The sequence below is a fragment of the Callithrix jacchus genome, chromosome 11 (genome assembly GCF_049354715.1).
Source record: "Callithrix jacchus isolate 240 chromosome 11, calJac240_pri, whole genome shotgun sequence".
Taxonomy (NCBI): Eukaryota; Metazoa; Chordata; class Mammalia; order Primates; family Cebidae; genus Callithrix; species Callithrix jacchus.
The window spans coordinates 59,159,142-59,182,522 of NC_133512.1; the positions used below are offsets into that span (position 1 = coordinate 59,159,142).

The following is a 23,381-nucleotide window of genomic DNA, read 5'->3' on the forward strand; positions in this document are numbered from 1 at the left end:
GTATTTTATATTTATATATGCAAATACACACATACACACATTTGCAAAATACCCAAACACTATCTATCTATCTATATAAATAAAATATAAGAGGAAAGTTTTTTCACATTTTCCTAAATTAAGAAGAGAAGATTGTGATTATTGTCTGTTACCAAAGACCCTTAATTTCCAAAGCAGAATAGTGGAAAAGATCAAGACATCCCTTCCCTCAGAGCATCACCTTGCTATGCCTACTGCTTCCCTCCCTGGCCCATATGTGTACCTCACCAGCTCTGGGTCCTCCCTGAATCTATTCAGGGAGTTGCAACATCCCACCTTAGGCAGAGCATTGAGAAAATGACGTTACAACACATGATGCCTGAAACCCTTGAGCTGGCCTCAGTGTCTCAGTGCCTTATGACTCAGGTTTCACTGTCTCATCAAAAGTACCATCCTGCCCAGAGAAGGAAGGTAGTCCAAACTCTGGCCAACTTGGAATAAGCAATATCACACACTCCCAACACAACAACTGCCACTTTTCATGCTTCCAAACCACTCTTAGCTGATGACTTTGTTTATACTGCCTCAGGAAAATGGAGCCAGCCAGAAGGAAATTTACCCAGCCTCCACCTCAATATTTGCCCATGTCTTCACTCACATTTCTGCTTTCCTTTATGCTCCACTTGAAAGTCAAGTCTGCCTGTGGTGTTATGACATATATTGGTTTTCATCCACGGTTCCTGGTTTACAACTCCTATAGCCCTTGTTAGTCTTTTGTTAAAATGTTGGGTGTGTGAGGCCTCAGGAACAGGACTCTGACCTTCTCCTGCTTCAAGGCAGGACTCTAATGCTTTGCTGCCTTTCTGATTGTGGGTTTAAGACCTTCCCATGAGAGGGTCTGACCCTATACTCTGGGAGAAGGAATGCTGAAATCATGAAGCTTCCATAAAAACTCAAGAGGAAAGGGTTCAGTGAGCTCTCAGATAGCTGAACACATGGAAGTTCTTAGAGGGTGGTGCACCAGGGAGGGCATGGAATATCCATGCCCCTTCCCCCATACCTTGCCCTATATATGTCTCTTCATCTGTATCCCTTGGAATATCCTCTATCATAAACCAGTAAATGTAAGTAACTGTTTCCCAGAGTCCTGTGAGCCACTCTAGAAAATTAATTGAACCCAAAGAGGGGGTTATAAGAACCCCAACTTGAGGCCAGGTACAATGGCTCATGCCTTTAATCCCAGCACTTTGGGAAGCTGAGGTGGGTGGATATCTTGAGGTCAGGAGTACGAGACAAGCCTGGTCAACATGGTGAAACCCCATCTCTACTAAAAATAAACAAATAAATAAATACTAGTGGAGCAAATAAATACTAGTGGTACCTGCCTGTAGTCCCAGTTACTCGGGAGGCTGAGATAGGAGAATTGCCTGAACCTAGGAGGTGGAAGTTGCAGAGAAAACAGCATGCCACTGCACTCCAGCCTGGGTGACAGATCAAGAATCCGTCTCAAAAACAACAACAACAACAACAACAACAAAACCCAACTTGAAGCTGGTTGGTCAGAAGTTCCAAAGGCCAGACTTGCAACTCTATCTCTGGGTAGACAGTGTCAGAATCGAATTAGAAGACACTAAATTGGTGTCCGCTGCTTGGTGTGTGGGGAATAAATCCCCACATATTTGGTCACAAAAGTCTTCTTCTGTGTTGATAATTGTTGCTGAGTGTTGTGAGTAGAGGAAAAACAGAGAGTTTTCCCTACACACTGCCTGAGGATACCAGATCCCACCCTCCTCATCTTCCAAACAATATTGCTCCAGCAACTTTCCTCTTGCTCTTCTGCATCCCTCATTTTTCAGTCTCTATAGGATCATTCCCCATAATGTATCAACATGCTGTTACTGATCCTGTCTTTAAAAACACTTATATATCTTGTCCTAATGCCACTTCCTTAACTAGCAGTCACTTCATTGTTCCCCTTGGCAGAAAATTTTTCAAGAGAATTCTTGATTATTGACTTCAATGCTCATTCAATTCTCTCTCTCTCTCTCTCCCCCCACCCCGCCACCCGTCTCTCTCTCTCTGAGATGGAGTCACACTCTGTCACCCAAGCTGGAGTTCAGTGGTGGATCTGCAACCTCTGCCTCTCAAGTTCAAGTGATTCTCCTGCCTCAACCTCCTGAGTAGCTGGACGTGTGCCACCACGCCCATCTAATTTTTGTTTTGTTTTGTCTGTTTGTTTGTTTTTGAGACGGAGTTTTCACTCTTGTTACCCAGGCTGGAGTGCAATGGCCCGATCTCGGCTCACCGCAACCTCCACCTCATGGGTTCAGGCAATTCTCCTGCCTCAGCCTCCTGAGTAGCTGGGATTACAGGCATGTGCCACCATGCCCAGCTAATATTTTGTATTTTTAGTAGAGACAGGGTTTCACCATGTTGACCAGTTTGGTCTTGAACTCCTGACCTCACGTGATCCACCCACCTCGGCTTCCTACAGTTATTGAATTACAGGCATAAGCCACCACGTCTCGCCCCAGTTATCTCTTAAACCATCTCCAATCAGACTTTTCCCCCACACTCCACCAAAATGGCTCTTGGATAAACAAAGGATCCTAAAAGCAGCAAGAGAAAAGAAACAAATGGCATGCAATGGAGCTCCAATATGCTTGGCAACAGACTTTTCTAAGTGGAAACTTTTTCAGTGGAAACCTTACAGGCCAGGAGAGGGTGGCATGACATATTTAAAGTGCTAAAGGAAAATAATCTTTTATCCTAGAATAGTATATATGTTGAAAATATCCTTCAAACATGAAGGAGAAATAAAGACTTTCTATGACGAACAAAAGCTGAGGGGTTTCATCAATACCAGACTTGTCCTACAAGATATGCTAAAGGGAGTAGTACTTCAATTAGAAGGAATGGACATTAATGAACAATAAATAATCACCTGAAGGCACAAAACTCACTGGTAAAAGTAAGAACAGAGAAAACACAGAATATCATAACATCATAACTGTGGTGTGTAAACCACAATTATCCCAAGTAGGAAGACTAAATGATGAACCAATAAAAAATAATAATGAGAACATTTCAATGTGTAGTCAGTATAATCAGATATAAATAGAGACAACAAAACATTAAAAAGCAGAGGGATGAAGCTAAGGTGTAGAGTTTTTATCAGTGTTCTTTTTGCTAGTTTATTTATGCAAATAGTGTTATCAGGTTAAAATAATGGGTTATAAGATAGGATTTGCAAGCTTCATGGTAACCTCAAACCAAAAAACACACAAAAGATGCACAAAAAGCAAAAGACCTCTTGTCAAGGACACTGATGACCTCCATGTGCTAAACTCAGTGATCAAATCTCAGCCATCATCTTCCTTGACGTATTAACAACATCTGGTGCAGTTGATCATACCATTTTCCTTGATATCTTTTTCACTTGGCTCCCAGTTCACCATGGTCTCTTAAATTTCCTTCTACCTTCTACTGGTTGCTCCTACTCAGTCTTCTTTTCTCGATGCTCCTTTTCTCCAAGAATTAGTAACAATTCTTGGATAAAAGAATTGGTGTGACCCTGACTGAATCCTTGATTTTCTTTTCTAAGCATACTCATTGTCTTGGTAATCTCAATTACCAAGACATTCTATGTTGCCCTAAGGCATTAAATTGCCTCCTTCTAAAATACTGTGTAATACCATCCATGTAAATACCATCCATGTGCTGCTCACTCCTAAATTTATATTTTCAGCTTGAACCTCACTCCTAATATCCAGTCAAACACCTCAGAATGCCCATTCAATGTATTCAAACAGATGGCAACAAACATCTCAATACATTTTAAAGTTATGATCTTTTCTTCAATCCATTTTCTTATTCTTCTTGTTTTTCAGTCCAAAACTCTTGAAGTCATCCTTGATTCCTTTTATGCTCTGAAACTCCACATATAGCTCATTAGTAAATCACTTCTGTTACTGCAGCAGTGCCCTTACTGGACTCCTTGCTCCCACCCTTGCCCCTCCCTCTTCTCACAGCTTATTGGTAATACAGCAACCAGTAATTCTTTTAAAATGAAAGACCAGGTAACACTTCTATTCAGAAAATTCCATGTAACTGAGAGTAATATCCAAACTCCTTACAAAAGACATGCCTGCGAGACCTGACACTTCCCACCTTGTTCCTCTGGCATCATCTACTATTACTCTCCTCTTTCATTAGGCTACAGCCTTGCTGGAGTCTTTCCTATCTCTTTGATACACCATGCATGCTGTCACCCCAGGGTCTTTACACTGGTTATTCCCTCTCCTGGACCACACTTCCTTCAGATAGTCCCTTGGTTACCTCCTTCACGTTCAAGTCTTTGTTCAAATGCCATCTTCTCAATAAGACCTAACCTGAATGACAGAGAATACTGCAACCTGCACCTGCTCACACCAGAACCTCCAATTCCCTTGGCATTCTATGTTGCCCTAAGGCATTAAATTGCCTCCTTCTAAAATACAGTATAATTTACTCATTATGTTATTGGTTTTTTTTCTTTCTCCTGTCCATTAGAATTTCAGCTCCATGAGATAGGAGTTTTTGCTTCTTTTGTTCACTGATGTAACCTAAGCATTAGTGCCTAGCACATAGTAGGTACTCAATACATATGTTTTAGGTCAGGTACTGTGGCTCATGCCTGTAATCCCAGCACTTTGGGAGGCCATAGTAGGTACTCAATTCACATGTTTTAAGTCAGGCACTGTGGCTCATGCCTGTAATCCTAGCACTTTGAGAGGCCAAGGCAGGTGGGTCACTTGAGTCCAGGAGTTCAAGACCAGCCTGGTAAACATTGCAAAACTCCATCTCTACAAAAAATACATAAAAATTAGCCAGGCATGGTGGTAGGTGCTTTAGTCTCAGCTACTTGGAGGGCTGAGGAGGGAGGATTGCTTGAGCCCGGGAGGCCAAGGTTGCAGCAAGCCGAGATCACAACACTGTACTCCAGCCTGGGTGACAGAGTAGAACCCTGTCTCAAAAAAACAAAAACTAAAACCCAACCATATATGTTAATTGAATCTATATACCCAGATTATTTACCACCTTAGTTCTGGTCTAATATTCCACATTCTTTCAGAGGTCTCTACTTGAATGTCCTTCAGACACCTCAAACTTAGTATGCCCAAAGTCAGACTCATTCTCCCCATCAAATTTGTTCTTTCTCCTGTTTTCCTAATTATATTCAAAGCATCAATAACCGTCCAGTCACTTATGGGAGAAGCTGCAGAGTCATTCCTCATTTTCAGTTCTGGATCAAGTTCCTAGCCCTCTCCTACTGCTAACAAGCATTTGATATTAATGCTGAGCCTTTAGCCACATATGCAAACACAATGTTTTCATTGTCTTAGTCACTTACTCTCTCAGGGAATATTGTCCATTGGTTTGTGTATTAGTCTGCTAAGGGTGTCATAACAAAATACAACAGATTGGGTGGCTTCAACAAAAGAAATTTATTTCTCACAAATTTACTTATCTGGAGGCTAAAAGTCCAAGATGAAGTTGCTGGCAGGGTTGGTTTCTCCTGAAGTTTCTCTCCTTGGCTCACAGATAGCCACCTTTTTACTGTGTCCTCATGTGGTCTTTCTTCTGTGCACATGCACTCCTGTTGCCTTTTCCTCTTCCCACAAGGACACCAGTCCTATTGGATTAGGGCCCCATTCTGATGACTTCTTTTAACCTTAATTACCTCCTCATAGCCCTATCTCCAAATATAGCCATCTTAGGTGTTAGGCCACCAGTAAATAAATTTTGTTGGGAAAAATTCAGTCCCTAATAATTAGACACAATAATTTTCTGTCCTTTTAAAATTATCCCCATTTTTAAAAAAGTTCATTCCTTGTGCATACGCAAACTTTGTTCTTTTCTTTCTACTTTCCATTTGTTTTGAATAATCTCTATTCTTGCCGTTATCATAAACAAATATATGCCTATTAAAATAGTTTTTTCCAACATTCTTACTGTTTTGCATTTATCAGGTGTAGATGGAGTTAACATTTGTAAAACATTTTTTAAAAATAGAGAAAACCAAGAGTCAAGAATAGAACACTTCCTCGCCCAAACAACCAAGTATGACTACTAATGCCATCTGTTGGCAGAAACAGAAATTGCATGTTTTTAATTTGGATGGTAGCTTTGTTCAGGTCTATCACGATCCATGTGCTGAAAATTTAAAGGTAAAGAAATCACTGCATTCTCTTCCTTTACCTTCCATATTCCTGTCTCTGACAGTAAGCAGCCCAGCAGGAAGGTTAATTGAAGATAATTCAATGAAGGGACTAAATACAGAGGGGTGCAAGAGTAACAATAAAAAAGGATGGTGAAGCACCCAGGGACTAACAATGAAGAGATGCTATTACCATCCCTGCAACTGAAGAGACAGAGCAGAAAGTGGAGAGGCTGAAATCAGAGAGAACTGAAGAAGAACTGCCCAACAGAATCTGTGGTCATAACGTAGAGGAAACATAGTTTGGCTGAGAGAGTAGGGGGAATAAATACCCTAATTTTTTTCTTCTCCTACTATCTTTTCTCCCAAAGTCAGAGGAGCAAAGAAACTCATGTAGGTCAATGCAGGGCAGAGAAGTATGGAGAACAAATTGGAGAGTTAGCTAGTGTCTTGGGCTATTTTGTGCTGCTGTAGTGAAACACCTGGGACTGGGTAATTTATAATGAACAGAAATTTACTTGGCTCAGAGTTCTGGAGACTAGGAAGTCCAAGGTTAAGGGCCTTCTTGCTGAACATCCCATGGTAGAAGGCAGAAGGGCAAGAAAGCACGCATTTATCATTCCTTCCTAATAAAAAGGAACCTATTCCCATGATAACTAACCCGCTCCCTAGATAATGGCATTAATCCATTCATGAGGGCAGAGCCCTCTTCAAGGTCCCACTTCTCAACACTGTTGCATTGGGAATTAAATTCCCAACACATGAACTTTGGGGGACACAATGAAATCACAGCAGCCAGTGAATAACTAGCATACCTTCCCTTCACAAATTGATTGCCGTCTCTTCTATTTTATGTATAGATGGAGTTCTTAAATGTCTCATCCATGGTGTTAAGTACTACAACACAAAAAAATATGTATTTAAGAGGAACTAATAAAAACCTATTTTTGAATAAATAAATGAATACTCTTTATTTATCTCCATGACTTAAAGTTTTGCAGGAGGAAAAAATGGCAACAATATTTTATGTTATGCCTATGCCCAGTGAACTCCAACTGAAATTCAATACATTGAATTCCAATCCTGAATACAATAAATACAACAATAAAGCAAATGAGATCATTTTTCCTGGTTCCTGGCTATATGTTTATATGAGAAGCAAATTTAAATAATGAGAGAAAAATCCCTACAGTTTGCCTTTTTTTAAAAAAAATTGAAGTATATTTTAAGAATAAGAATAGCTCACTAATCTTTGCTTTTAGCTTTAAATTCTTACAAAGGCTTTAAATGAAAGTGAAGAGATGGCCAGGCGTGGCGCCTCATGCCTGTCATCCCAACACTTTGGGAGGCTGAAGCGGGCAGATCACGAGGTAGGGAGACTGAGACCATCCTGGCCAACATGATGATACCCAGTCTCTACTAAAATACAAAAAATTATCCAGGCATGGTGGTACATGCCTGTAGTCCCAGCTACACGGGAGGCTGAGGCAAGGGAATCGCTTCAACCAGGGAGGCGGAGGTTGTAGTGAGTGGAGATTGCGCCACTGCACTACAGCCTGGCAACAGAGCAAGACTCCATCTCAAAAAAAAAAAAAGTGAAAAGTTGACTTTATCTCCAAAGAAGTACTAAAGTCAACAATGAAAGCACTTGAATGTTGTGCAACAGTTGAACTTTAATAAACAGCCTGCTGAAAGCAGGCAGATTAAAAGTCTCCAGTATACTACAGGTTAATTAGCAAGCACTGTTACAGCCAGGGTCTATACTTCCTTACCAAACACAGATAAATTATGGTGACTGGTATTCCTTTGTTCTGATCATTATAACTGTCAATCATTAAACTGTGGAAGTTGTCTGATACGACATTTAAGACAAACATACAAGTGTACTCATCAATTGTGGTCTAATTACTACAGTTGGCTTAATGACAGGGTTGCATCAATTTTTTAGTAGTACTATCAATCTTGAAATCCTGAAGCAGATAGTCTAGCAGATCTCCAAATGTCATATTCCCTTGTATATTTCCAACTTGGGGAAAGAAAGCATGATGACTCAAGATTGTTTTCCTGGTATTTTGTAGTTATAGAAAAAAGAGTATTTACAATCTATTAGACATTTTTGAGGACACAAATAGCATAAAAAGAATATTTCAGTGAAAAATGTACATTTTGCTTGGTAATTATTGCTAAGTGCATTGTTCAAATGTTCTGCTATATTGAGTTTCAGGTATCAGCTGAATTACATTATGGTGAGATTTGTGATTAAGGTAAGCTAACTCAAAATGACAAGCCAAGGGCTTTTAAAACCCACATTTCAATGAAATCTGGCAGCACAAAAACAGCTGCTCTAAGTCCGCTCTTCTAATATTTCAAAGGAAGAATAGCAATGGATTTCTGATACCATATGTGCCAACTGCAGAAATTCTAGAACAGCCTGAGAGACCATGGGTGAAAGGTCACCCTCTGCCTTATACAGATGGCATGTTTAATTATTAAAGAGCAATTTTAATCATTTAATTATTTCAGACCTTGAAATGAAAGGCCTTCTAGGGTATCTCGAAGTTTGTTGCAACCTAAACTCTGCTGTCAAACTTCTAGGGGGCCAGAAAGTGGCATATGTGATTTCATATCCTAACTTGATTTACAGGCTCATGTGAGTTGAATTTGTTTTACAGGCTGTCAAAGACATTTCTTGGGAAAAAAAATTGAAGGTCATATCTTTAGCAAAGAATTTAAAGTTAAATCTAAATCCAGACTTAAGTCAGTCTTGAATTCCTCAGGAGGATGGCCCTTTCTTTCAGCATAATTGTTTATAGCTCTGTTGAAAAACTTCACATCTAGCCTCAAAAATATTTTCAGAAATAGTCTCTATAGCTTTTTCCACTATTAAAATAAACAACTGGCTGGGCCCAGTGGCTCACACCTATAATCCCAGCACTTTGGGAGGTCAAAGTGGGTCGATCACAAGGTCAAGAGAACAAGACTATCTTGGCCAACATGGTGAAACCCTGTCTCTACTAAAAATTAAAAAATTAGGTGGGCGTGGTGGCATGTGCCTGTAGTCCAGCTACTCGGGAGGCTGAGACAGTAGAATCACTGGAATCCGGGAGGTGGAGGTTGTAGTGAGCTGAGATCACGCCACTGCACTCTAGCCTGGTGACAGAGCAAGACCCTGTTTCAAAATAAATAAATAAAACTGGCAAAGTGTCTGTCATGTAATGTTCAATAAATGTTAGGCTCTCCTCTCATCCCTTCACCAAATGCATGCATGCATGCATTCACATGCGTGCACTGGAATTCACATTTATGTGATTTTGCAAGGACAAGTGGAATAAAATCAAGGATAGTTCAAACATTCTTTAAAAGCAAAATCAAATACAAAGCTTAGAATTCATGTTTTTTAGATAAAGAAAATATTATTATAACTGAGCTAATAATAATAAATGATATTGAGCAAGTGGCATCAGCAACATGACAGAATAGAACTTTCTAGTGCTTGTCCCTCCACAGAAACATCAGTTTGAATAATACCTTCACAGGAGATGAAGGTTAACAGACAAAATTACTAAAAAATAACAATATCTATAATTATTTCTTAAGGGATACAAATATAAAAAAGATGTACATTGTGACATTGAAAACATAAAATGGAGATGGTGTGGGGTAAACGTATAGTTTCTGTATGCAAACAAAGTTAATTTATCAGCTTAAAATAGATTTATAAATATAAAATATTTTGTGTAACCATCATGGTAACCATTAAGCAAACACCTACAGTAGATACGTAAAAGACAAAAAGTAAGGAATCAGGCCGGGCATGGTGGCTCATGCCTATAATCCTAGCACTTTGGGAGGCCGAGGCAGGCAGATCACTTGAGGTCAGGAGTTCATGACCAGCCTGGCCAATATGGTAAAATCCCATCTCTATTAAATATATAAAAGTTAGCTTGGCATGGTGGCACACACCTGTAATCCCAGCTACTCAGGAGGCTGAGGCAGGAGAATTGCTTGAACCTGGGAGGCAGAGGTTTCAGTGAGCTGAGATCATGCCACTATATCCCAGCCTGGGCGACAGAGCGAGACCCTGTCTCAAAAACAACAACAACCACCACCAAAAAAGAAAAACAAGGAATCAAAGCATACCATAGAGAAAAATCACCTAATTGCAAAGGAAGACAGCAAGAGACATCCAAGCACCAAAATATAGAAAGCAAATATTAATCGTTTAGAAGGGAGAGATAGGCAATAATACAATAATAGTAGCTGACTTCAATAACCCACTTTTAACAAGGGACAGATTATCCAAATGGAAAAAAAATAAGGAAATATGACAGAAACTACACTTTAGATCAAATGAACCTAACGGACATATACAGAACATTCCATTCAAACAGCAGCAAAATACACATTCTTCACAGGTGTACATAGAACATAATCCAGGATAGATCATATGTTAGGCCACAAAACAAGACTTAACAAATGTAAGAAGATTGAAATCATATCAAGTATCTTTTTCAACCCAAATAGTATGAAACTAGAAATGAACTACAGGAAGAATTTGAAATGTTCACATAAACAGAGATAAACAACATGCTTCTAAACAACTAATTGGTTAAAGATGAAATTAAAAGGGAAACCAAAATATATCTTGAGACAAATGAAAAAGGACACACAACATACCAAAGCTTATGGCAATGAAGCAAAAACAGTCGTAAGTGTAAAGTAGCAATAAATGCCTACATTAAAAAAAAGAGATCTCACATAAACAGCCTAACATTACACCTCCAGGAACTAGAAAATAAAAGAAATTAAGCAGAAAGAAGGAAACAAAAAAGATAGGAGCAGAAATAAATGAAATCGACACTAGGAAAACAATAGAAAATATCAAGAAAACTTTTGAAAAAGTAGCCCAAATCAACACTTTAGCTAGATTTATGAAAAAGGACTTAGGTAAATAATATCAGAAATGAAAGAGGAGACATTACAACTGATACTACAGAAATACAAAGGATTCATAAGAGACTGCTGTGAACAATTACATGCCACAAATAGAATAACCTAGAATAAATGGATATATTCCCAGAAACATAAAATTTATCATGATTGAATTATGAAGAAATAAAAAAATCTGAACAGACCAATGATATGCAAGATGATTGAATCAGCAGTCAAAAATTTCCCAGGTATTCTATGAGCTTCTTGTATTTGGATGTCTAGATCTCTATTATTCTCAATTATTCCATCAAATAAAGTTTTCCAAACTTTTAGATTTCTCTTTTTCCTCAGGAACACTAATTATTCTTAGGTCAGGTCATTTAACATAATCCCAAATTTCTTAGAGGTTTTGTTCATTTTTTAAATTCTTTTTCTTTGATTTTGTCAGATGGGGTTAATTCAAAAGCCTTGCCTTTGAGTACTGAAGTTCTTTCTCCTACCTGTTTGATCCTATTGTTGAAACTTTCCAGGGTAGTTTGAATTTCTCTGTGTCATTCATTTTCAGAAGTTGTGATTGTCTTTCCTTTATGATATCTGTTTCTCTAGAGACTTTCTCATTCATAGTCTCTATTATTTTTAAAAATTCCTTAAGTTGGTTTTCACCTTTCTCTAGTACCTCCTTGAGTAGCTTAATAATAAACTTTCTGAATTTCTTATCTGGTAACTCAGAGATTTCTTCTTGCCTTTAATCCATTGCTGTAGAGCTATGTGATCTTTTGGGGGTGTTATAGAACCTCATTTTGTCATATTACCAGAATTACTTTTCTGGGTTCCTTCTCATTTGGGTAAACAGTTTCAGTAGAACAATCTGGAGCTAAAGGGCTGCTGTTGATTCTTTTGTCACAGAGGGTGATCCTTTGGTGTGAAGCTCTCCCCAATCCCCTAGGGATAGGGCTTCCTAAGAGCTGGACTGCAGTGATTGTTATTCCCTTTCTGGGTCTAGCCCCTCCAGCAGGGTTACAGGGCTCCAGGCTGGTGCTAAGGTTGTCAGCAATGAGTCCTGTGATATGATCTGTCTTCTGGTCTCCCAGCCATGGATACCTGCCCCAGTGGAGGTGGCAGGGGAGTGAAGTAGATTCTGTGAGAGTCCTTGGTTGTAGATATGTATAGTGTACTGGCTTTCTTGAATGCTGATTATGCTAGCAGTGAAGCTGTCATGTGGACACACCTAGGACTTCTGGTTACCCAGGGTGTTGCAGGTGGTGGAATTAGTTGTTTTTTCCTTCTTTGGAGCAGGGTTGGATGAGTTGCTGTAATGGTTTCGGTTGGTTAGCCTCAAGCCAGGAGGTGGCTCTTTCAAGACACCACCAGTTGCAGTAGTAGGAGGAAGATACAAGCTTCCCCTATATTGCCCAGGATGAGTATTTGGGTTTCACAGGCCATGGGCAAGGCCATAGAGCTTCCAACATTTTGTGTCTTTTGTCTTCAGCTACCAGGGTAGGTAGAGAAATACCATCAGATTGGGGCAGAGTTAGCCAGGTCTGAGCTCAGACTCTCCTTAGGCAAGGCTTGCTGCAGCCACTGTGGAGAATAGGAGGGTAGTTCTCAGGCCAATGGAGTTATATTCTCAGAGGTATTACGGCTGCCTCTGCTGTGTCATACAGGTAGCCAAGGAAGTGGGGAAAAGCCAGTAGTGACAGGTCTCACTCAACTCCCACACAACCAGCAAGGTCAGTCTCACTCCCACAGTGCCCCACCAACAGCACTGAGTTTCTATCCAGGCAGTTAGAGAGCAAGGCAGAGATCTTGCCCCAGGCTACAAGTCTCCCTGCTGAGAAAGCAACAGGGCTCTCAGGCCTTGCCTCTTCCTTCCTGCCCACTCCTTTGGCTGTGCCTTCTGTGCTTGTATCTGTACTTCCCGTTTATCTCCCTGGATTCCGCTTAGAAAAATTTGTGCTCATTAGAAATTATTACAAAGTTCAGCTAGAAGCTTCCTTCACCCTGTGGCCCCTCCCCAATTCTGCTAGCTGCCTTCCCTAAGGACGGCTGTGAGATAAAGCCAGGGACTGGGAGTACCTACAGGGCTTTTCTTGCTGTTTCTTCTACTTTTATATTTCGCACAGCTCCCTAAACCTGTTTCAGCTGTAGGTAAGGTTAAATCCTTCTCCCATGATCTGGATATTCAGGTTCCCCAGTGGGATGTGTATTTAGAGGCAGAGTTTTCCCCTCTCTCACTTTGGGAACTCATCATTTTTCAGCCATCTTGCAGAGTTTGCAGCAGCAAGCTGCTTCTTTCCAAGAGTCTGTCAATTCTTTGTTTTCCTGGTATGTTCCTGCAGTGGGTGTTGGAGCAAAAGTTCACAATGTGAGTCTTCACACGCTGTTTTGTCCATCCAAGTGATAGCTGCATGTTAGTTCTGTCTCCTATCTGCCATTTTCCTAATGTCTTTTTATCCTTTGCATATTTTTGACATCTTTTCTCATCAGTATAGATACCTACACTCAATGTTTTTATAGCTACATTTAAATTTACCAATCTCCTTTACATTGCTAGGGTAAAAATAAAGTTGAATTTCTGCCTACCGTGTTTTACCAAAATGCTATTAAAATGAATTAAAAAATAAAAACTAAAACTAAATAACATACATGACTATGTTACATAAATATACATTATTTTTAATTTTTGTCCTCTGGGAGATGATATATTAGTCCCTTCTCATGCTGCTAATAAAGACATACTCAGACTGGGTAATTTATAAAGGAAAGAGGTTTAACGGACTCAGAGTTCCACATGGCTGGGGAGGCCTCACAATTATGGTAAAAGGTAAAGGAAAAGCAAAGTCACATCTTACATGGTGGCAGGCAGGACAGCTGGTGCAGGGGAACTTCCATTTATAAAACCATCAGATCTCATGAGACTTATTTACTACCATGAGAACAGTATGGGAGAAACCACCCTCATGATTCAATTATCTCCACCTGGCCCTGTCCTAGACATGTGGAGACTATTACTATTCAAGGTGAGATTTGGGTGAAGACACAGCCAAACTGTATCTGAGGAGATGGCCATTTTAAATATGACATGAAACTAAAACTATAAAGGAAAATATTACTGGGCATAGTGGCTCACACCTGTAATCCCAGCAATTTGGAGGCAGGAGGATTACTTGAGTCCAGGAATTTGAGACCAGCCTGGGTAACATAGTGAGATATCAACTCTACTAAAAATAAAAAAAATTAGCCAGGCATGGTGGCACACACCTGTAGTCTCAGCTACTTGGGAGGCTGGGGTGGGAGGATCACTTGAGCCTGGGAGATTGAGGCTGCAGTAAGCTATTATCATGCCACTGCACTCCAGCCTGGGCAACTGAGTGAGACTCTGTCTCAACAACAACAAAAAAGGAAAATACTGATATACCTGACTGCATAAACATTAAAAACTTTACAAAGCAAGAAATAATAACAAAGTAAACTAAGAAAACTATTTTCAATTCAAATGACATTAAATTTCTTCAATATACAAAAACCTTTACAAACAAAAAAAGATGCTTATGAACCAATAAATCTTTAAAAAAATGGGATAAATATGTATATTTGCACTTCATTGATAAATAAATACAAATGGCCAAACAAAATAAAAAACAAAGAAAGAAGGAGAAAAATGGCAGGGCAGACATGGTAGGGGAGCCATAAAAAGGTAAGCTGTCTCATTCATTAAGAAATAAAGACTAAAACAAAAATTAACATATTTGATAATACTCATTGCTGGGAGGATGTGAAGAAATAAAGAAGTTCGAATTGGTACAACCTTCTTGAGAGGGTGAATTGGCAATGTCAACATTCTAAATACACATATCTTTTCACTCAGGAATTCTACTTCTCCATCTTTATCCCATATAATTAAGTATATAAAGATATATGTACAAGGATATTTTTTACAGTATTTGAATAGCAAGTTCTCATATTTAAGTGTATTTAGCTAAGGAAAACAGCATATGAAACCATTCCTTGGCATTATTTACGTTAGCCACTAGATGTCACAATTGTTCCACAGAAATAAAGCTATAACTAGGTGTATAAATCAAATTTGGAACTTGGAAAGAACTTTTGCTACCTAGTCCTTCACTTTAAAATAAGTGGTGGTTATACATTCCACTCAGCACAACTCTATAACAAGGACAGTTTGCTACATCACAAAATTATCTTCAAAATGCCTTTTAGATATCATAAAGAAATCTCGGTGAGTTTTCATATGCTTTCCTGAGGCCTTAGCCTCTTAAATGTGCTAAAATTGAGTAGGTTCATATGGTGTGATCTGAGGGCTTCCAGGGAACACAGGCTTCAGAGAATCTCACCTCTAACATGTTTGTCACCTGAAATTCCACCACTGAGGATTCATTGTGAGGAAGTTTATTTTTTTAATAGCTTTAAAAACACTTTGGCTTCAGCCATCCTTATAGCAGTGGCATTTTAAACTGTAAAATATCTCTGATGGAGTAACTGAATTGTTTTAAAGATTCGTTGATTTTAAACAAGAACCAGGCCCACAGTGAATAAAATAGATGCCCAGGAAAAGAAACAGGGTGGGTGAGACCACTCTAGGAAGAGGTGGCTTTAGTCTGGGTTCTGGTGTCCACTTTGGTGTCCCTTAAGTTAAAATGGCACAACTCAGTGTGGCTTTACTACTGAGAAATTTGAAAACATGAGAAACCCTAAGGCCTTAGATAACATTCAGCTTATCAAAATCCATATAATCACAGATACTTCCCTATGCTCTCATAGAGAACTGCATACTTTGTTGATATAAAATAAATAATCACAAACACATGAGAGAGGAAACACCAGATATTACTTATTTTTGTTCCTGTACTCAAAATAAACAAATCATTAAAGTAAGCATTCAAACCAAATCCACATTTAGTTTCTGTTTAAGAAGTTTCAAAGATAAGAATTGCATGTAGATGTAGAGCTAAATAAATATTTGGCCATAAAATAAGAATTTCTTAAAGAAAAAAGCAGGAGGTACAGATTAAACAGGAAAGTGAATCAACTGTGTTAGGTGATAAGATTTAGCAATAGTTGATCATTAATTTAATTTTATATCGAGATGAATTAAAATAATGATGATTAACAGGATGGAAAAGACCTCATATTGGTAAAAGAAGATGTAGAATACAAAACCTGAGGACATAACTGTTTTGTAGACATCTTCCATTTGAAAGAATTGTATGAACACAGTGACATGTATAAGAGTATTTACTATGTATATGAATTTATGAGGTACAAGTGTAATTTTGCTACACAGATAGATGTTGTAGTGGTAAAGTCAGGTCTTTTAGGATATCCAACAACCAAATGATATATATTGTACCCAGTAAGTAATTTCTCACCATTCAACCCCCTTCTACTCCCTTACCCTTCTGAGTCTCTATTACCTACTATTCCATAGTAGGTAATTATAGAGTAATTCCATACTCTATAACCATTTGTACACATTATTTAGCTCCCACTTATAAGTGAGAACATGTGGGATTTGACTTTCTGTGTCTTACCTGTTTTACTTAAAATAATGACTTCCAGTTCCATCATGTTGCGGCAAAAGACATTTCATCCTTTTTAGGGCTGAAGAGTATTCCATCGTGTATATATGTATGCTATTTATAAACACCCATCAGTTCCTAGTATTATCTGTCTATGAAGCATTGTACAATTATTAAAGCAGGTTTACATGTTATTTTTTCATGAAGAATTATTTTTTGTGTTGATATAACTTTTTTTTGTCTATCTAAATGAACGAAATTATATATACTTTAGCCGTAGGCATTTCAAAATGAGGGAAGTAAGTCTATTCAGTTTGTGGACAAATTTTTATCTAAAAAGATAGAATTGTGTAAGTGCCCAGTGCCCTCTCCCCCATCCCTGGTCTGGGAGCAGAACACTTACAGCTCTGGCACACATCTCCATAGGGTGGACATGGAGGGTAACTGATGAAGTATAAATGGTTCTTCCTGGCCTGTGACCCAACATGTACATTCCGTAATGCCTGCCCTAGAATTGAAAGGTTAAGGTTTTGTCTTTAACATGGTAGAATAACAGTGTAGCAGTTCCAGGATGGGCTGAGGGTTGTGTCTTTTCAGTGTGCTACCCCAGCTCCTGTCCAACACAGTGGAGCCAACTTTTCATTGAGCCCTTCCTTTGAGGCTATCATATTAGAAGTTGTTATTTCTCATTCCTATTTTGCTCTTAAAATCCTAGTAGAAGTGGGTGTACGCCTAAAAACTACTGATTCAATTACTTTGTCTTAATTAGGATGGCCACTTTTACCAGAAAATTCTTAAGTTTATATTCTATCCCCGTGGATTCATAATGCATTTTGAATGAAAACATGATCATTACCCAAATCCAAATATTAGTATGGACTTGGCATCTGCTTTTTTTTTTTTCTGGGGAGACAAACCATATACAAAGGAATATTCTAATACACAATATGACAACTGATTTATCGTCTTCAATCCTAGCCCCTAAATTAGGTAACAGTAAGCCAGAACTTAAAGAAAACCCACTGCACGCTCACAATCACACTTTGAAAGATGAATATTATTGTTCTCAACTAACAGATGTAGAAACTGAGAAATAGGGAGTTTCAGACACCTACTAAAAGTTGCCCAGCTAGTAAGACAAAGACCTGAAACGACAGAAATCTCAGTTCTTCTGACCTCATGTGATCTCTGCTGCATCCTACTTGCAAACAATATGAGAGATACTGCCCGATGTCACATGTATGTGCATCTCTTAGCCAAACAAACAAATCCCCAATCTGGATTTGTTTTCTCTGCAAGTCCACTAAGATAGTGGAATCACTTCCTCTTAACTTCCATGTACAGGTGATCACTATTTGCAGACTCCACATTTGCAAATTTGCCTGCTCACTAAAAAAATGTATTCGTAGCTCCCAAATCAATACTCACTGTGCTTCATGGCCACCCTTGGACATATGCAGAGCCACAGAAAACTTGAATGGTCTGATTGATATGCATGTTCCCAGTTGAGGTCTAAGATGGAGATACTTTGTCTTCATTTCAGCTCTCATACTGAAAACAAGTGTCATGGTTTTCATGTTTTTGTACTTTTTGTTGGTGATTCTGTTGTTTAAAATGGCCCCCAAGCGCAGTTTGGAAGTGCTGTCTTAGTGTTCCCAAGCAGGAGAAGACTGTGATGTGCCTTATAGGGAAAAAATGTGTATTACATAAGCTTCCTTTAGGCATGCGTTATACTGCTATTGGTTATGAGTTCAATGTTAATGACTCAAGAATATACATTAAATAAAGTGTCTTTAAAGAGAAACACTCATTAAACAAGATTCTGTGCTGCCAACTGACAAAAATGTTGTGAGTAGAGATTATTACTTAACTCTGTATCTCCTCTAGGAGCAATGGTTCAGTGCTGGCTTATTCAGCATGCATGGCTACTTTACAGAAAATAACTACAGTGAATAACAAGAATAGACTATTTAGACACAGTGTCATGGGCATTGGTTTTGAGGTACATAATCTCAACCCTGTGTAATGTCAAGGCCTGTCTTAGCTCCCTATCCTCTTCCTACAATGGGGCCTACTTCAGCCCATCAAGGTAGTACTTACAATTTGGTTTGGGTTTGGTAAATTGGTGCTCCAATATCATTCAACCTTTGGAATTAATAAACAAGGAAGCAAGTTTCTCTGACTGCAGCTATTTCAGGGCTGAAATAGACCTGCTGCTTTGAGAGTGAAAACAGTGGAAACATTCTTTGCTCCAAGCAATCAGAAAGGGCATCATGTATTTTAAATTGTGTATTTTAGTCACATTAATATCTTCTTAAAAGAATTGGGAAAATTCATTGACTTCCTTGTTTCTGGTTTGGAATCATGAAAAACAACTACCTTACAAGACATAGCTAATATTTAAGAGGATTGTTAATTTTCTTAGTCTCCACTTTGGCTGCAACTGCAATAAGAAGCCATGAGAATCCTGGCAAAAGTGATAGCCGTGGCAATGTAAGTCTATAGCTTCCTGTAAAATGTAAAAGAGAGAGCTACTTTTCTAAAGAAAACATGTTTTTCTTATTCTTATGACCAGCACTAACATCAATTGGGATCCAATATACAGACTTGACTTTCATGAATAACTGTGGTGAAGCCAGGTGAACTGTTCTAGACGCTTTACCTGCATTCCTTCACAGCAATATCTAATCCTCACAATAATAAAACTAATAGGTAGACAGCATTGTCCTCATTGCAGAGGAAAATCTGAAGTTCAGAGGATAATTTTCCCACTGTGTATTAAGAGGCAGTTTAGATGGAATTGCAAGCCTGCCTATCTCCAAAGCTGGTGTGTTGCCTTCCCCCGAACACCTTCACACAGGATGTGCTGCATACTTTGTGGAGCCCACTGAAAAATGAAAATGCAGGGTCTCTTGTTCAAAAATTAAGAATTTCAAGACAGCAACCACAGAATATTAAAACAGGAGCAGGGCACTTCTGAGTGCTGGATTCTCTGGGACTGCATAGGCCTCATGCCTGTGAAGCCAGCCCTGACCTCATGTCACCATGACAGCCAAAAGCACAAATCCTGCAGGAGTTGGGGCAGTATACAGGGGAATGCTTCTATTTGTCCTTGGTATGATCTATGTCTATGCCACAGTGGAAACATAATCTCTCTGGGCAGTCTGAGTGCCTTTGCCTCTAACAAAGATTTCAGAGGCATCTGTGGAAACAAAAACAAATACATAAACATAGAAAGACAGGCTGCCAGTCTCTTGATATGCGATTGACAATGGCAGGGATTTTAAGTAAAAAATAAGGATAAGACAATTTTCTTTTTTGCCATTTTTTTCTCTCTGAAACATCTTTAAAATTTTAATTCCTTTACTTCCTTAACACTGGCATGCTTTTGTTCTGTGAATAAATTGAATTTTTGTTCATCATTCTTTCACAGTATCATTCCTAAGGGCACAGAATTTCATTTGAAGCCGAACTAGGTAACTCTCATTTGCCATGAGGTGTTAGGACTTCCTTAATTCCTGCTCTGTTCCCTGCCAAAGCTAACTTAAGTCCACTGGCATTGTGGGGGGGAAACTCAACAGTGTCTCCTTATTCCACTAGCATTTTATGGCTTTCTCAACCTTACTGCCTGACAAGTTGTGCAGGCTGAGAGAGGAGGGAATAAGCCTGAAAACAGTAGAAGGGCAAGAGCCATCCATTCCTTCACGTCAGTCACATTTTCTTCCACAAATCTCTTCTATTCCCAACCAAGGAGCTCGATGTTCTTAGACTGCTTCCCTTGAAAAGTCTAAAGCCATCAGATTTAGCCAAATGTTGGGAAAACAATCAGATTAAATTCATTATACTGAAATGTCAGTACAATTCAGCTTCCTTCTCCCAACCCTTATCTCACAACCACTGCTTACAGGCTGTTATCTTGCCATTTGTTTATTATTATGCAGTATAATTTATTATTATTATATTTATTATCATTATTCAGTGCAATTCAACTTCCTTCTCCTAACCCCTATGTCACCAACCACTGCTACAGGTTATCTTGCTATTTATTATTATTTTAATTGATATATAATAATCGTACATGTTTATGGGTTACAGTGTGATATTCCACACATGTGTACAATGTGTAATGATAAAATCAGGGCAATTAGCATACCCATCACTTCAAACATTTATCATCTCTTTCAGTTGGGAACATTCAAAATACTCTCTTCACTATTTGAAAATATACAATAAAATTGTTAACTGGTTACTCTGCAGTGCCAACTGACAAAAATGTTGTGAGTAGAGATTATGACTTAACTCTGTATCTCCTCTAGGAGCAATGGTTCAATGGTTCAGAAGGAATAAGCTGTAGTGTTCTACTGCTACTACAGGGAGGCATCACTTCAACTGTCTAATGCCTTGGAATAGCCATTTCCTCTCCCACCTGAGAAATGATTAGTTGTATCTTCTTAAAGGGTTGGCTCTAGATACAATTGGTTAGTTGGATAAAAACTAACAGATGATATATCTTTTATAGGATTGGTTTATTTATTTGTCCCTGCTAACATAACCACCGACAACATAACCACTATGTGTACCAAATTAATTTGATTGCAAATGTGCTTATCTTCTATTCCAAACCTCAGGTATGACCAGAGTTCAGTTTATTGCTTCGGTAACAACAGCAGCCATTCATACCTAACCAAAATTAGAAAGAACTCTGCTCCCAATCTAAGCTCAGATCTTCCTTTCTCCCTAACTTAATCTGCACTAATCCCTTCAGATTAAGTTGTTTCACCACATTATAGCAATAATCAGCATCTTCCTAGGGAATCTGAGATCATGAGAAAGAGCTTTTCTGATATAGAGCAAGGAAAGCTCACAATACTCTTAGCATAGAAATAAATACTCCTGGATTGGTCCCCTGAATCTGCTCTATGCTTTTTGCATTAGTTATCTACTGCTGCATAACAAAACACCCTGAAATTTAGCAGCTTAAGACAACAATAAGCATTGTTTCACCCAATTTGTGTGGGTCAAGAAGGTGGGAGGGCTTAACTGAGTGATGCTGGTTGCCAGTCTCTCACTCTGGTTGCATTCAAGACATTGGCCAGTTTTGCAGTCATCTAAAGGTTTGGTTGGGGTTAGGAAAAATCACTTCCAAGATGGCTCTCTTACATAGGTGGCAATTTGGTACAGATTGTTGGCAGAAGGCCTCAGCTCTTCCTATGTTAATCCTACACCTGTGTGTAGGATTAACACAATATTGTGGCTGGCTTACCCCAGAGAGAACAAAACAGAAGCTATGTCTTTTATGACCTATAACCTCATATACCATCATTTCTGCAAAATCCCACCGGTAACACAGGGAGGGAGTTACCAGCAGGGAGTGCTCAGTGGGAGAAGGGAATACACAGGGTATGAATACCAGGAAGCAAGATTACTGGGTCCATCTTGGAGGCTAGCTACCATATTCATCATGCCACTCTTTCTATAATAATGAATAATAGAGGAAACAGATATTCCTTGAATAAGGAATGTGACCAATTTAGTCATGGAAAAGAGATATTATTTATTGTTAAATTACTTTTTTTTTACACATTCATCTTGTGAGATATTGTTAGTGTCAATAATCACCAGCAGTCTTATCATCTCTAGGCACATTGAAAAAAAACCTCCTAAACAAATCATGTTTCTGTGCTTAGACTAAGATGTAGCTGCAAAATTATTTAAGTATAGGAGAGACTAGGTATCAGTTGCATTTTTTTTTCTTTTTCAAGATGGAGTCTTGTCCTGTCACCCAGGCTGGAGTACCATGGTGAGATCTTGGCTCACTGCAACCTCCGCCTCCAGGGTTGAAGCAATTCTCCTGCCTTCTGCCTCCTCAGTAGCTGGGACTACAGATACATGCCACCACACCTGGCTAATTTTTATATTTTTAGGAGAGACAGGTTTTCACCATGTTGGCCAAGCTGGTCTTAAACTCCTCAACTCAGGTGATCCACCTGCCTCGGCCTCTCAAAATGCTGGGAATACAGCTGTGAGCCACCGCACCCAGCCTCAGTTGTTTTATTAGGATCATTCTGAAGCATAGCCTATAGGATAAATTTGTGGTAGGGTTGGAGACAGAGCAATATTGGGACAGAGAAACCTGTTAAGAGGGTATTTCAGATAGCCTCTTTATCACAGATAAAGTTTTACAACTCTCAGTATTGCTATGATTCCTCATTTCCTCATTAGCCAACCTGAACCTCAGCAAACAAGTCTTGCCTGAGCAGTGGTGTTCCAGTAAATGTTTAACAGTCAGCTCTCAGGAAAACGCAAAGCAAAGCCCTAACTTGTATAACAATTTCTAGAGCATAAGTACTTTCACCATGGCCAATTCCAAGCAACCAATATGATGTCACAGGTCGGGGGATTGGGAAGAGATATACACACTGGCTCTTGTGGCCCAGTAGCACTTGGCTCCAGCACTCCACTGCTACCTTTGAGCTCTTACAGCAGAAGCAGCCAGAGAAGCAGGTTAGCAGTTCTGGAACACAAGGGCCCAGCTGAGTTTCCGCCCTCATCCACATGGCCAGCAAAGGTGAAGATGGGCTCACCCCAGAGGAGGGCTACCAGGGCCTGGTAGGTCCCTTGCAGCAGACTCCTGGTGACAAACTGCCACCTGGATCTTCCACATCAAAAGATTATTTTTTTGAAAGTGAGGTCAAGAAAGGAGGCACGGAGAGAAAAGCAGATTTAAAAAT

The 23,381-nt window shown here is 39.1% G+C and overlaps 1 protein-coding gene across 5 annotated transcripts in view; it reads right to left on the reverse strand.

Annotated features, from left to right (window-relative positions):
* The window catches only part of PTTG1IP2 (PTTG1IP family member 2), a 126,495-nt gene extending 108,269 nt beyond the window's left edge, over positions 1-18,226 (reverse strand). For 2 of the 5 annotated variants that reach the window (XR_013524008.1, XR_013524007.1), the window contains exon 1: positions 18,079-18,100. Coding sequence is in view for 2 of the 5 variants with exons in the window: in XM_078342916.1 (XP_078199042.1) it covers positions 18,079-18,218 (140 nt within the window). In the remaining 3 variants the exon portion in view is untranslated. Of the gene's footprint in view, positions 1-18,078 lie in introns of all 5 variants that reach the window. The other 3 variants (XM_078342916.1, XM_078342914.1, XR_013524009.1) reach the window with 2 other exon arrangements.
* Between the last annotated feature and the right edge of the window lie 5,155 nt (positions 18,227-23,381).